A 13,449-nucleotide genomic window follows, 5' to 3' on the forward strand; every position below is an offset into this window, starting at 1 on the left:
CGGCTGGAGTGTGTGGGAGTGCCCAGGCTAATCTGAATTCCCCAGATCAGCCTCCACAGCTCAGGCGGCAGAGCTGGGAATCAAACCCGGTTCCTTCAGATTAGATACACGAGCTCTTAACCTCCTACGCCACTGCTGCTCCTGAAGGAGACACATTATTCCTCTCCTTTCTACCCATTCACTTTAGGTTCTGCGTTGTCCACTGTCAGGGAGAATCTGCCCACCCGCCATTCTGTGCAGGCTGCTCAGCAGGTTGAGGACAGGTTCTCTGATCCCCCAAACAAGTTTCTCCTTTGGCAGCAAGTATGACTGATCTACAGCAACACGCTCAACATTGCCCATCCATTGCAGGGAGGTCCTTTCTCCTCCCCCCCCACCTCTTAAGGAGCAGCAGTGGCGTAGGAGGTTAAGAGCTCATGTATCTAATCTGGAGGAACCGGGTTTGATTCCCAGCTCTGCCGCCTGAGCTGTGGAGGCTTATCTGGGGAATTCAGATTAGCCTGTGCACTCCCACACACACCAGCTGGGTGACCTTGGGCTAGTCACAGCTTCTCAGAGCTCTCTCAGCCCCACCCACCTCACAGGGTGTTTGTTGTGAAGGGGGAAGGGCAAGGAGATTGTCAGCCCCTCTGAGTCTCCTGCAGGAGAGAAAGGGGGGATATAAATCCAAACTCTTCTTCTACTCTTCTTCTTGTGTGTTGCACATGTGCAGCTACGCAGGTGCAGCTGATCGGATTGTAGGACAGTTGGCATGGTTCATTTCCGTATGCCTGCACAGCTACACGAGTTGCAGCAAAAAAAAAAATTTAAAAAGAGAAGCTTCTCCGTCCAAACGCCTGAATGCAACCTGGATGGGCTGCCTGAACAGGTGAAGGACACTCATGTGAATGGGGAAAAAAGAAAACGGTTTCAACGTAATGTTGAAGGCTTTCACGGCCTGAATCACTAGGGTGTTGTGTGGTTTCCAGGCTGTGTGGCCGTGTTCTAGCAGCATATTCTCCAGACGTTTCGCCTGCATCTGTGGCTGGCACCTTCGGAGGATCCTCTGGAGATTCCACTACAGATGCAGGCGAAACGCCAGGAGAAAAGGCTACTAGAACACGGCCACACGGCCCGGAAACCACGCAACACCCCAGAAAATGGCTTCCTTTCTAACAACTGCAACTGGTTATACATACGCTGTGTGGAATCCACCTAACTAAATTTTGAGATCTTTAAGGCCAACACATCCCTTTCAGCTTGCAAAGGGTGCAGAAGATGGTGTTCTTGTAGCCCCTACTTATGTGTAAGCCTTTCCCACCATGCAGACAGTTCACTGTTGTCAAGCAAGCACGCTTACCACTACAAACAATCTCCGCTGCAGCAGAACGCAGTCAGAAAAAAATTGATCATCTCTCTCATGCACACTCGTGGGCGGGCACAGAGACTGCCCACAAAACCTGAAAATCTATTAGCTACAACTAATCTGAAGCTATCTATCTAATCTTATCTTTATGCCTAACATACCTAAAAATGGCCTAATATAAATATTAAATTTCCTAGTACTCTACAATCTAATCTACCTGTGAATCTACTGATCCAAAACCTTATTCTTAGATATTAAGTAAATGCATATATACTAAAGGACAGAGTGAGAATCAAATAAAGGATGAAGTGAGACAAGGAAGACTATTTTCGCATGCAGATTATTAACCAAATAGCCAGAGGCGCAAGTAGGATTCTAAAGTAGCTCTGCCCACCTTTCAGTTGGAAAGAAGAGAAGGAGTAATTTGGATTTATACCCCACGTTTCTCTCCTGTAGGGAGACTCAAGGAGGCCTACAAACTCCTTTTCCCTTCCTCTCCCCACCACAGACACCTTGTGAGGTCGGTGGGGATGAGAGAGTTCTGAGAGAGCTGTGACTAGCCTAAGGTCACCCAGCAGGCTTCTTGTGGAGGAATGGGGAATTGAACCCGGTTCTCCAGATTATAATCTATGAACTCTTAACCACTACGCCACACTAGCTAAAATGAAAGTACTTTTAAATTATTTATCCTACAGGTGCACTGTTTTACATTGAAGACTAGGGTTGCCAACTGTGAAATGGGAAATTCCCGGAGATGTACGGGAGGAGAGGAGGCTCAGCAGGATATAATATCATAGAGTCTACCAAAACAGCCATTTTCTGCTGGAAAATTAATTTCTGTCATTTGGAGATCAACTATAATTCTGGGGCATCTCTAGGCCCTAACTTGAAGTTGGCAAGTATAGCAAAGGTCGTTTCCGCATGGTCAAAATATTCTGGGTTGAGCAAGAGAAATATCCCTATGCAGTCAAGATGTTCGCACGGCTCCTGGTCCTAAAGCAGGTTTGCCCCGTGATATTTACCTCATCCTAGGGTATTCAAAAACCTCCGAATTGGTGACTCTTTTAAAAAATCCCGGGGTGAGCCTGCTAGAGCCTTCTACAGTGCAAACACCATGAGAGCAGGATTGGTTTATTTTTCCCACGCAGCCACCTGATCTCCCCGCCCTTCCACCCCCACCCCCACCCCCGATCTCCCCGCCTGACGTTCATTCAAGCTACCCTGTTTCCCTGAATATAAGACATCCCCGGAAAATAAGATGTAGTAGAGGTTTTGCTGAAGTGCAAAATATAAGGCATCCCCCAAAAATAAGACGTAGCAAAGTTTTTGTTTGAAAGCATGTCCGACGAACAGAACACAGAAAAATAAGACATCTCCTGAAAATAAGACATAGCGTATCTTTGGGAGCAAAAATTAATATAAGACACTGTCTTATTTTCGGGAAAACACGGTACCACTCAAAAACAACAGCCAATCAGAACATGGGACACTGCACTTGCTCAGATACGCTTGCAATGTAAATACAGAAGTCCTGGGCTTGTGCAAAAGAAACTGGAGTATTCCCTCCTGGTCTTCGCTGGATTCTTTTAAAAAATGGGCAGCCATGCGAACAGACAAACCAGGATAAACCAGACCTGAATTTTAAGGAACTGGTGGTACACCGGCAGTGGCATAGTGCCCACAGGGTGGGGTTGTGTGACACCCCTGGCGGAGCAGCGGCAGAGGCATGGCCGGGCCGTTGAGGGGGCATGGTGGGGGCATTCCAGGGCAAGGCGGGCAATGCCACAGTAGGGGCGCAGGGCCTGAGCGTGCCTTGGGCGCAGTTTCCCCTTGCTTCGCCTCTGTACACAAGTATAATTCTGCCATGCGGAAACTACCAAAGACTTCTAAACCCACTGGGTTCACTTGACTTAGAAGGGTATAACTCTGTTCAGGATTGTGCTGTATTATTTATGGAGGTTGTGACCCCAATGTTCCCATATTTTTTCCTCTGTGCACAGATCTATTGATAGAGGAGTCGCTTCCTGCATCTGAAAAAGTGGTCTGCAGCATGCTATAATAAATCTCTTAATCTGAAACGTGCTACAAGCCTATTGGTTGTTTTTGCTCCAACAGATGAGCAAAATCCTCTGCTGGAAGGTTTGTGATCTCGGGGATGACAGGTTTGCTCTAATCTGCTGAATAAAAGGGGAACGTAAGAGCAGCTAAGCTGGATCCAACTAATGATCAATGGCAGGGGTCTTCAAACTGTGGCCCTCCAGATGTTCATGGACTACAATTCCCATCAGCCCCTGCCAGCATGGCCAAGTGGCAGGGCTGATGGGAATTGTAGTTCATGAACATCTGGGGGGGGCATAGTTTGAAGACCCCTGGTCAATGGGTTTGAACATCGTGTTGCCGGCGGCAACGGACCAGATGCAACAGGGGAAGCCTACAGAGCACCATCTGAAGAGGACGACGGGACCTCAGGTTTGAAATCCGTACATACACACATGACGCTGCCTTACACTGAATGAGTCATCTCAGTCAGTATTGTCTGTTTAGACTAACAGTGGCCGATTACGCCCAAGGCATCTGCTGCGCAATGAGGGAAAACATCTGTCTCAGCAAGATTTCTTGTGCAGACATAATTCCTCAATCCCCACGTTCACTTTCTAGTCTCCCCGCAGCAAATGAGACCACTTGTAGCCTGAATTTAATTTTGCTTCACTGCCAGAGTGGGGAGATTTTCCAGTGAGCGCAGCTTTGCTGTGAACCTCTACCCTCTACCCTCGGCCAGTCTGCCAGCTCCACCCTTCCCTCTCTTGGCACTGCCGTCTATGCCTTCCCCCACACCCCCACTTCCAAGTTGCTGACTCTTCCCTGCTTCTCTAAACACTCGTACTGATGTATCAATGTATCAATATAACAGAGCTGGGTTTTGCAACGAATAGAACAAGCAGGGTGAGTTTCCAGCCCACCTCCAGTGTACCGCCCAGGGGGAAATATGGGTTCAAATGTCCCTGAACTGCAGCCATTTATCTATCTATCTATCTATCTATCTATCTATCTATCTCTATCTCTATATTTATATTTATATTTATATTTATATTTATATTATTTATATTTATATTATTTATATTTATATTTATATTTATATTTATATACCGCCCTCCCCGAAGGCTCAGGGCAGTGTCCATCAACACTAAAACAATGTAAAACATCAAATACATAAAATAATATATAAAATACTAAAACTACAGATGGCTTCAGCCCCTCCTTCCCCCTTTATGTACCCACGGGAGGCCAGATGTTCTTATGGCAGAGTTGACATCATCCCAATTTAGTCACTTGGGGGGCAGAAAATCATCCCACCCCTCCTCCTTTTCCCTGGGTCCGTACACTGACTTTAAGACCTGGTGCAAAAAAATGTCGTTTGGTCGTGTTGGAGGAGGGTGGCTGCCCATATGGGGGTGGGGGTGGAAAACTCAGATTTTGCACCAGGCTATATTTTCCTTAAACACGCCTCCTCTGCTCTGCTTCTGCCCTCCCTGATGATAGGGCTTTTAAAAACTTTTTAAAGACAAGTCTCTTTTGTAAAAGGTAGTAGCAGTGAGAGAGAGGCTGGGAGGGAGGGAGAGAGAGGAGAGGCAAGAATATCAGCTCTATGGTATTGGGACGGCTGAGTGTTATGAGATCTGTGCCTTTAAGGGGGCAGAGTTAAGAGAACTAGGAAGCAGGGGCTCATTGAGACTAGCTGTGGGGGAGGACTGGGCTGCCTCCTCGTGTGTAAACAGAAAAACACAAGGGGACCATACTTCAGCCCCGGGATCTTGGGCAGAAGTGTCCCATATTACCTCCTACCTGGGGATGCCCGGGATTGAACCTGGTACCTTCTCCACCAAAAGCAGATGCTCTACCACTGAGCCACAGCCCCTCCCCAATCTCTGCCATATCCAGGACCCCGTGTCTTCTCCCAAATGGCCACAAACATCCACTGCCTTCCTATCAGAGAACTCAGACCACGGTCTGCCCACAAACACCTATTAATACATTTCTCCACCGACAGCCGCTTACTGGTTGGAAAGTTCAGTCTCTGTGATCATAATTTCTTGGAAGTGCCAGTAGACCTCGGTCTTGACGCTCGACTTTGATTTTTTGCCGTCTTTTGGGCAGTGGCCGACACAGATGGCTGCAACGTCGCCAACGTTCTTCGAAGAGAACTGGAATTCGTCTTTTGCTCCTCTGCAGGGACAAAAAAAACCCACCCGACAAACAGTTTTAAGCAGTACGGCGCTACCCTACAATTGCTAGTGACATGAAGATATGGTCTAATACAGTGTTTCCCAACCTTTTCGAGGTCAGGGTACCCTTGACCTCACTCTTCATATCTCACGGTACCCCTGCCACCACCCTCCACCTTCCCCTCCCATTGCCCCTGCTTGCCACACCCCCACCTTCCCCTTCCAGGGTGAAGGGTAGCACTGGGGGGGGGGGCTGCTGACCTTGTGGCAGGCCCTGCCCCATGGGCCAGCTCCATGTCCTTGCTGGCGCTGATGGGAGACACCACAAAAATGAGGGGGGGGCGGTAGTGTTGCCGCGGTACCCCTGGGACATGCTCACGGCACCCCAGGGTACCAGGGAACCCTGGTTGAGAATGGCTGGTCTAATATTTATGAAGTTGCAAAATGGGATCAAAAATAATAACTTGGCTTGCAAATTATTTAGCATGAAAGCAAATAGATTAGATGGATTAGATCCCCCCCCACCCCCCGCTATCAAGTCACAGTTCCAAACCTTTTTGAGCCTCAGGTACTTTTGGAATTCTGGCACGGTATGATGGGCCCATTTACAAAATGGGTGCCACAAAAATACCTTTCAAAGGAGGTGGAGCCAGCCACAAAATGGCCACCGTAGCTTACGCTTGGTGACATAGCCAATATATTATGCTGGGATGGCAATTGCGGCTAAAGCAATCTACACAACCAATGAAGTCACCACTGGCCAAGGGGGAATTCTGCTCCCCCCACCCTTCCACTTTCTAAAAATACTTGGGGGTGCCAAGAAGGATATTCTTGGGCTCCATGGCACCCATGGGGCTTGTGTTGGTGACCCCGCCACAGGATTTTCAAGACAAGAGACAGAGGTGGTTTGCCATTAACTATCTCTGCATAACAACCCTAAACTTCCTTGGTAGTTTCCCATCAAAGTATTAACTTGGACAGATCCTGCAAAACTTCTGAGACAGACAAAAAGACAGGCAGGCAGGCAGGCAGGCAGGCAGGCAGGCAGGCAGGCAGGCAGGGAGGGAGGGAGGGAGGGAGGGAGGGAGGGAGGGAGGAAGGAAGGAAGGAAGGAAGGAAGGAAGGAAGGAAGGAAGGAAGGAAGGAAGGAAGGAAGGAAGGAAGGAAGGAAGGAAGGAAGGAAGGAAGGAAGGAAGGAAGGAAGGAGAGAGGACAGAGAACAAAAGGAAGGAAGGAAGGAAGGAAGGAAGGAAGGAAGGAAGGAAGGAAGGAAGGAAGGAAGGAAGGAAGGAAGGAAGGAAGGAAGGAAGGAAGGAAGGAAGGAAGGAAGGAAGGAAGGAAGGAAGGAAGGAAGGAAGGAAGGAAGGACCTATTTCCACAGAATAGTTCCACTTGTATTTTCTTTTTCAAATTTATACATCCAATTCCTGCTAATCATAGCTTCAGGCAAGCCAAAACCATTCAAAGTCCATTCCCACACCTATAGTAGAAATATCATTTTAACAGCCTACCGTAGTGGCTGGCTCTGGGTAGTACTTAGATAGGTATCTGTTGCGGGGGGAGGACTGGTGGGAGTTTGTAAGCCGATTGAGACTTCTTACAAGAGGGAAAGGTGGGATATTATTCCCTCCTGCTGCTGCTCTTCTTCTTTGAAATCCAGAGTTGCGGCACAAAGGCAGACATTGGCAAACCACCTCTGTCTTCTGCCTTGAAAACCCTACGGGATCACCATAAATCATCTATGACTTGACCTCGTATTCCACCACCACCTAAGTGGGCTGACATCCAGATTATTGAGATAAATGTAGGCGATGCACTTTGACTGAACAGGAAACAGACTCTGCACCAACCTTAAAAATCTCCTTTTTTTGGTTGAGTTCTCCAAGAGGAACTCTTTGGAACGTCCCTTCTTGCCCTCGAGAATAATCCAGACGTTCTCCTTGGTTTCTGCATCCTCCAGATCACTCGTTATTGTCAAGACATTGTACGCTTTAAAGGCAAAACACATATAGACTAGTAAGAGAAGATGAGATGTGTCTATTTTATACCTGTTTACGCTGATTTCCCCACACCTGTTCAAAGCCCCTTCGAACCACCATAACAATCTTTTTTTTACAAAAATTACAATGAAAGCATGACAGAAATGTATAAAAATACAAAACAGCCCAAAAGGGGAATCTCATATTAGAAGAGAAGAAGAGTTTGGATTTAAATCCCCCCTTTCTCTCCTGTAAGGAGACTCAAAAGGGGCTTAAAATCTCATTTCCCTTCCTTCCCCCCACAACAAACACCCTGTAAGGTACGTGGGGCTGAGAGAGCTTCGAAAAGTTGTGACTGACCCAAGGTCACCCAGCTGGCATGTGTTGGAGTGCACAAGCTAATCTAGTTCCCCAGATAAGCCTCCACAAGGGGCAGAGCGGGGAATCAAACCTGGTTCTCCAGATTAGAGTGCACCTGCTGCTAACCACCACGCCACTGTTGCTATTGGGTCCCAAAGCCAGGGAAAAGGGGAACGTTTGCAAGCTTTTGTAAAGGCGAACAGGAAGAAAGGAACAATTTACAACTCATTTAGTAATTTATTGTTCATTTATTATTTATTTTGTTGATTATTTATTTGGTACATTTTTATCCCCATCCTCATATATTCCTCTCTCGTCCTGCAGCTTACCACACAAGGTAGGTTTGAGCCAGGAAGAATGACTGCCTAAGCTGACTCAGCAGAGCTTTATGGGTAGTGATTTGAGCCTGGGTCTGCTAGATCCTAGCCCAGCACCCTAACAATTACACAGCTCTGGCTTTCTTCTGTCATGGGGCCACAACTGCCAAGGCCATGCTTCTAGCAACAGGAATTTGGATCAAAGTGGTGATAATTTGGATCAAATTTGGATCAAAGTGGTGATAAACAACTTCTTTGGATCAAAGTGGTGATAAACAACTTCTGTTTTATAAAAAACTTGGTTGTTTTAATTTATAGCTCTTTGCTGTCTGTAATCGCTGCATAGGTTTTAATGGGTTCAGTGTTTTATGTTGTTGATTTTATGCTGTTGATTGCTGTTCGGTAGAACAGCCGTATTGTGAGCCGCCTCGAGCCCTTCGGGAATGAGGCGGCCTATAAGTTCAATAAATGAATGAATGAATGAATGAATGAATGAATGAATGAATGAATGAATGAATGAATGAATGAATGAATGAATGAATAAATAATGTCTGAAGTAGGGCTTGGAAGATTGACTAAGTCCGTAACTCCTAGGCTGCCTCTATTTCTTCATGCCCTTCATTTCTGACCAACCTGCATTGTTGGCCGCCAGTACTGAATTCATTGATGGATGCCAAAGCCGGCAAAATCACAGCTGCAATTTTAATATCAGCATTCATTCAGGTAATAATTTTTAAATGTATACCAACAAGCAAGATGCTTGTCCGTGTCACCTCTCTCAGCCTACACTACCTCACAGGACTGTTGTGAAGATAAAAAAGGAAGAGAAAAAAAGCTGGAATTAATTAATTAGGAGCCAGCATGGTAGAGTGGTTAAGAGCAGGTGCACTCTAATCTGGAAAACTGGATTTGATTCCCTGCTCTGCTGCTTGAGCCGTGGAGGCTTATCTGGAGAACCAGATTAGCTTGTGCACTCCAGCACACGCCAGCTGGGTGACCTTGGGCTAGTCACGGTTCTTTGGAGCTCTCTCAGCCCCACCAACCTCACAGGGTGTTTGTTTTTGATGGGGGGGAAGGGAAAGGAGATTGTAAGCCCCTTGAGTCTCCTTCAGCAGAGAAAGGGGAGATATAAATCAAAACTCCTCTTCTTAATTATAGCCCACCTTTCTCGATGAGACTCGAGTCAGTGTAAGAGTGTGAATGAAGTCAATCCATTTTTGCATTCACTGAAACCTATAATCTTAAGAAAATGACTATCCAGATCAAACAGTCAACAGCACAGTTTCCCCACCCTTTCCCCATTAGGGATGCCAACCTCCAGGGGAAGTTTGGGGACCCCCCAGAATTGTAGCTCATCTTCAGACCACAGTGATCAGTGCCCCTGGAGAAAATGGCTGGTTTGATTGATTGATTGATTGATTGATTGATTGATTGATTGATTGATTGATTGATTGATTGATTGATTGATTGATTGATTGATTGATTGATTGATTGATTTGGTCGATGGACTCTATGGCACTGGAACCCACTGGGCACTCTATCCTCCCCAGGTCCCCTCCCCTAATCCCCAAGAGTTCCCCAACCTGGAACTGGCAACCCTTTGCCCCCAACCTCCACTAGCGGTCAGGAGGCGCTGGTTGACCCTATTTCCCAGCCAAGCTGTGTTCCCAAACATACTGTTGGAATGAGCAACTTCTGCATGCCTGGACACTGGGGGGGCGCTGTGTATCTCACTCTAACTGTGTTGCTGCCTCTCTTTTTTGCCTCCTTGTCTGGGCCAGGAGACCGCTCACTAACTTCCTTTCTTCCCCATGCTGGTCTCACTTCTGACCTGGCCATTGTCCTGAACGCATGGACCATGGCTGCATGCATCAGTGGGGCTTTCCCAGAGGTGGGATCCAGCAGGTTCTCACAGGTTCCCAAGAGTAGGTTACCTACACAAAGTAGGTATCAACAGGTGATTTTGCCACGAGCCTGGCGCAGTTGCCTCTCTCAGCAGCATGCCAGAGAACTTGAAGCAGTCTAGCAGGAGGTGCACCGGCGTGCGTGGCAGCCTGCGCTTGCGTGCATTCGTTTCCCACCCAAGGACCGGCGCAGCAGCTGCGTCCTTGCCACACCCCTGCCCAGGAATGCCCCGCCCCAGAATGTCCGGCCACGCCCCCGTCATGCCCCGCCCAGCCCCATTGGCTCTACACCACAGTTTGAATCCCACCACCATGGGAACCTGTTACTAAAATTTTTGGATCCCACCACTGGGCTTTCCCACTGAAGCACTCTCTCAGTTCCACACACGTGACGGTGTGTTAGAGTGCCCACTTGGTAGGGAAAGTAATTCTTAGATTGGGGTTTCCTCCTATCTACCTCTTACCTGAAACAAAGCTGTGAACTGGAGATGCTTGAATAAATGTAAGTTTTACCTTTTACATTTATCTCTTGGGAAGATTTTATAAACTGCACTCACACACACTACTGGGCTGATCCACCATTCCACTAAATCTAACACATACTGGTGCGCTCCTTCAGTTCCAGAATGTCGTTATTGGCACAAGCCAATTCTCGGATGGTCTGCCCGTCATCTTCGTCCTTCGCCAGCCAACGGTCGCACTGGAAACGGAAGGACTTATCCATGAGGGAGTCTTCTACTTCCACGTATTCCAGGTGCCAGCCAGGTGCAAATCCTGGGAGGAAGAGAAAGAGCAGTGTTGCTAAGGGCTGCGAGGTCCGAATCAAATGGACAGCCTACTGCACGCTATGCAGACCTACGGGTGCCAGGTTAGGCACAGGAAAGACAAGAGCCTGGCGCTATATAGATCGACTCTGGAAATCCTTATTCGTGTCTAGAGCCGCAAAATATGCAATTCTTAGAGCTGTGTGTGGGACAGGTATCCAGGTTTCTGGCAATTGGTAAATGGGCTGGAGGTGGTGATATGAGGGTGGGGAGGGGCAGATCAGAGGTGGGATCCAACCAGTTCTCACCACTCCTCTAGAAGTGGTTACTAATTTTTTCTGAGTGTCGAGAAGGGGTTACTAAAGCAACCTCCCTGCCCAATAGGGACTGGAGGTGCGCGTGTGCGGCGCCGCCACTGTTTGAATCCCACCACCATCGGAACCAGTTATTAAAATTGTTGGATCCCACCACTGGGACAGATGATAACTGTGGCTCAATGCCACTTCCAGTAGAAACCTGGAAGTGACCCAGGGTAGCTCTGGTAGTAGCTGGTAAAACCATAAAGTTTCTGGTGATTGCCAGAGCTACCCTTTGTTCCATCCAGGGTTTTTTTTTGGGGGGGGGGGGGAGTTGGATATAGGAAAAAAAGTGAACCTCAATCCCAGGTATGCAGATAATTCTGTAAGGGTCAATCTAACTCAAACGCTTTATAATCAAAGTAACCATTTAATAAGTGTGCACATTATACAAAACAGAGATGAATAATTAAAAGCAAGGGTTCTGGAAATCAAATCCCAACAGATATTGCACTAAATCACCCAACATACAACTCAGGCATTGTTACACACATAATTGATGAAAATATGAAATGAAACTATTAAATGATTAGTCCAGGTTTTTGTAGGCCCTAGGCCCTCTCGGAGAGTATTTGACTTCCCACCTTGCCCCATTAGAATACTTCAAGGAACTTTTTGGTGACCTCCAGGATGTTATGGATCATAATTTCTTATCAGCCCTGCCAGCACAGCTAAATGACCATGCTGACAGGGCTGATGGGAATTGTGTTCAGACACCTGGAGTGCCAAAGGTTCGCCACCATGGCACTAGGGACAGACAGACATTCCAAAAAACTGTCCTGTCCATCTCTATGGATCTCAAAATGGGCATATCCATTAAAAAAACAGAAGTCAATTTTTTTTGTAGATAAAAATACAAAATATCTGTATTTGGAATTTTTGTTTTTCTTCTCAACTCCTGTAATTTTTCCCATTAATCCTGGTTTTTTTGTAGGCTCTGACATTTTCATCAGTTCTCGTGGTCTTCCTCAGTGATCAGTAGGATAACATTTCAAAATATACACATTCAGCAAATTCCAGCTGATGATACACACATTCAGAGATACTGATAATCCATTACGAGATTTAAAATAATTCTGAGGGTTCTAGTTTTCTGTGCAATTAGAAAGCTAACCGATATTCAAAAACAGGTGCTTTTGCGGGAAAAACGAAAAGCACAAAACTTGAAATTGCTAACTTGTTTAAATATGAGAAAATGGTTAATATAGCAATCTTTGACATTCTTTCTCAAATACCAAAGAGTTTTAGTACACCAATGATAAAACATGTTGAGCAACCCTGTGAATTATGATGTTAATATTTAAGTCTCTTGGATGTTTCGATTCATTCTCTGCATGCCTTTTCTTTGCAAGCTGGTCACCCGCCCTCAGGTGAAGTGGTGTTTAGATGTCAGCATGTTGGTATTGTTGCCAATCCAACTGCCGGTACTCTCTTTTGCAGCATTGTTGACACAATCAGAGCACCCTTGACAGGTGGCCATCCAGCCTTGGTTTAAAAACTTCCAAAGAAGACTCCACCACACTCCAAGGTAGTGCATTCCACTCAGTGGTGGGATCCAAATATTTTAGTAACAGGTTCCCACGCAAGGGTTGGATTCAAACAGTGGCGTAGCTACCAATGGGGCTAGGGCGGGCACTCTGGCTGGGGCGCGGGCCGGGCATTCCAGGGTGGGGCATTCCTGGGCGGGCTGGCAAGGACACAGCTGTGCCAGTCCCAGGAAACTAATGCACGAGGCACAGGTTGCCACGCATGCCGGGTGCACCTCCTGACTGCTTCAAGTCTCTGGCGCTGGGCCAAGCTGCTGAGGAGGGAGGAGGGCGAACTAAGGCAAATCACCAATTAGTAACCCTCTCGCACATACAGTCAATGAGTAACCTACTCTCGGGAACCTGTGAGCAACTGCTGGATCCCACCTCTGATTCCACTGTTGAACAGCCCTGACAATCAGGAAGTTTTTCCTAATGTTGTGGAATCTTTTCCCCAGCACCTTGAACCCATTATTCCATGTCCTAGTTTTTGGAGTAGCAGAAAACAAGCTTGCTTCATCTTCAACATGTAAGGAACCTCAAAGAACTTGAAACAAAGCAACTGAGTTCAGTTCATTTATTCCATAACTTCAGCGGTCACACACACGAATGCGGATTCTGACTTACATACCTTAATGTATCACTTTTATGGATACTGATGGCCCTCCCCCCGAC

General features: G+C 46.9%; 1 protein-coding gene across 1 annotated transcript in view; it reads right to left on the reverse strand.

Annotated features, from left to right (window-relative positions):
• LOXHD1 (lipoxygenase homology PLAT domains 1) overlaps positions 1–13,449 on the reverse strand; it is a 222,387-nt gene that overhangs the window by 14,891 nt on the left and 194,047 nt on the right. The window contains exons 31-33 of the mRNA XM_048504316.1: positions 10,732–10,902; positions 7,419–7,557; positions 5,402–5,569 (exon numbers count right to left, since the gene is read on the reverse strand). Of these exons, the coding sequence (XP_048360273.1) occupies positions 5,402–5,569; positions 7,419–7,557; positions 10,732–10,902 (478 nt within the window). The remainder of the gene's footprint in view (positions 1–5,401; positions 5,570–7,418; positions 7,558–10,731; positions 10,903–13,449) is intronic.

Source organism: Sphaerodactylus townsendi, linkage group LG07 (assembly GCF_021028975.2).
Source record: "Sphaerodactylus townsendi isolate TG3544 linkage group LG07, MPM_Stown_v2.3, whole genome shotgun sequence".
Taxonomy (NCBI): domain Eukaryota; kingdom Metazoa; phylum Chordata; class Lepidosauria; order Squamata; family Sphaerodactylidae; genus Sphaerodactylus; species Sphaerodactylus townsendi.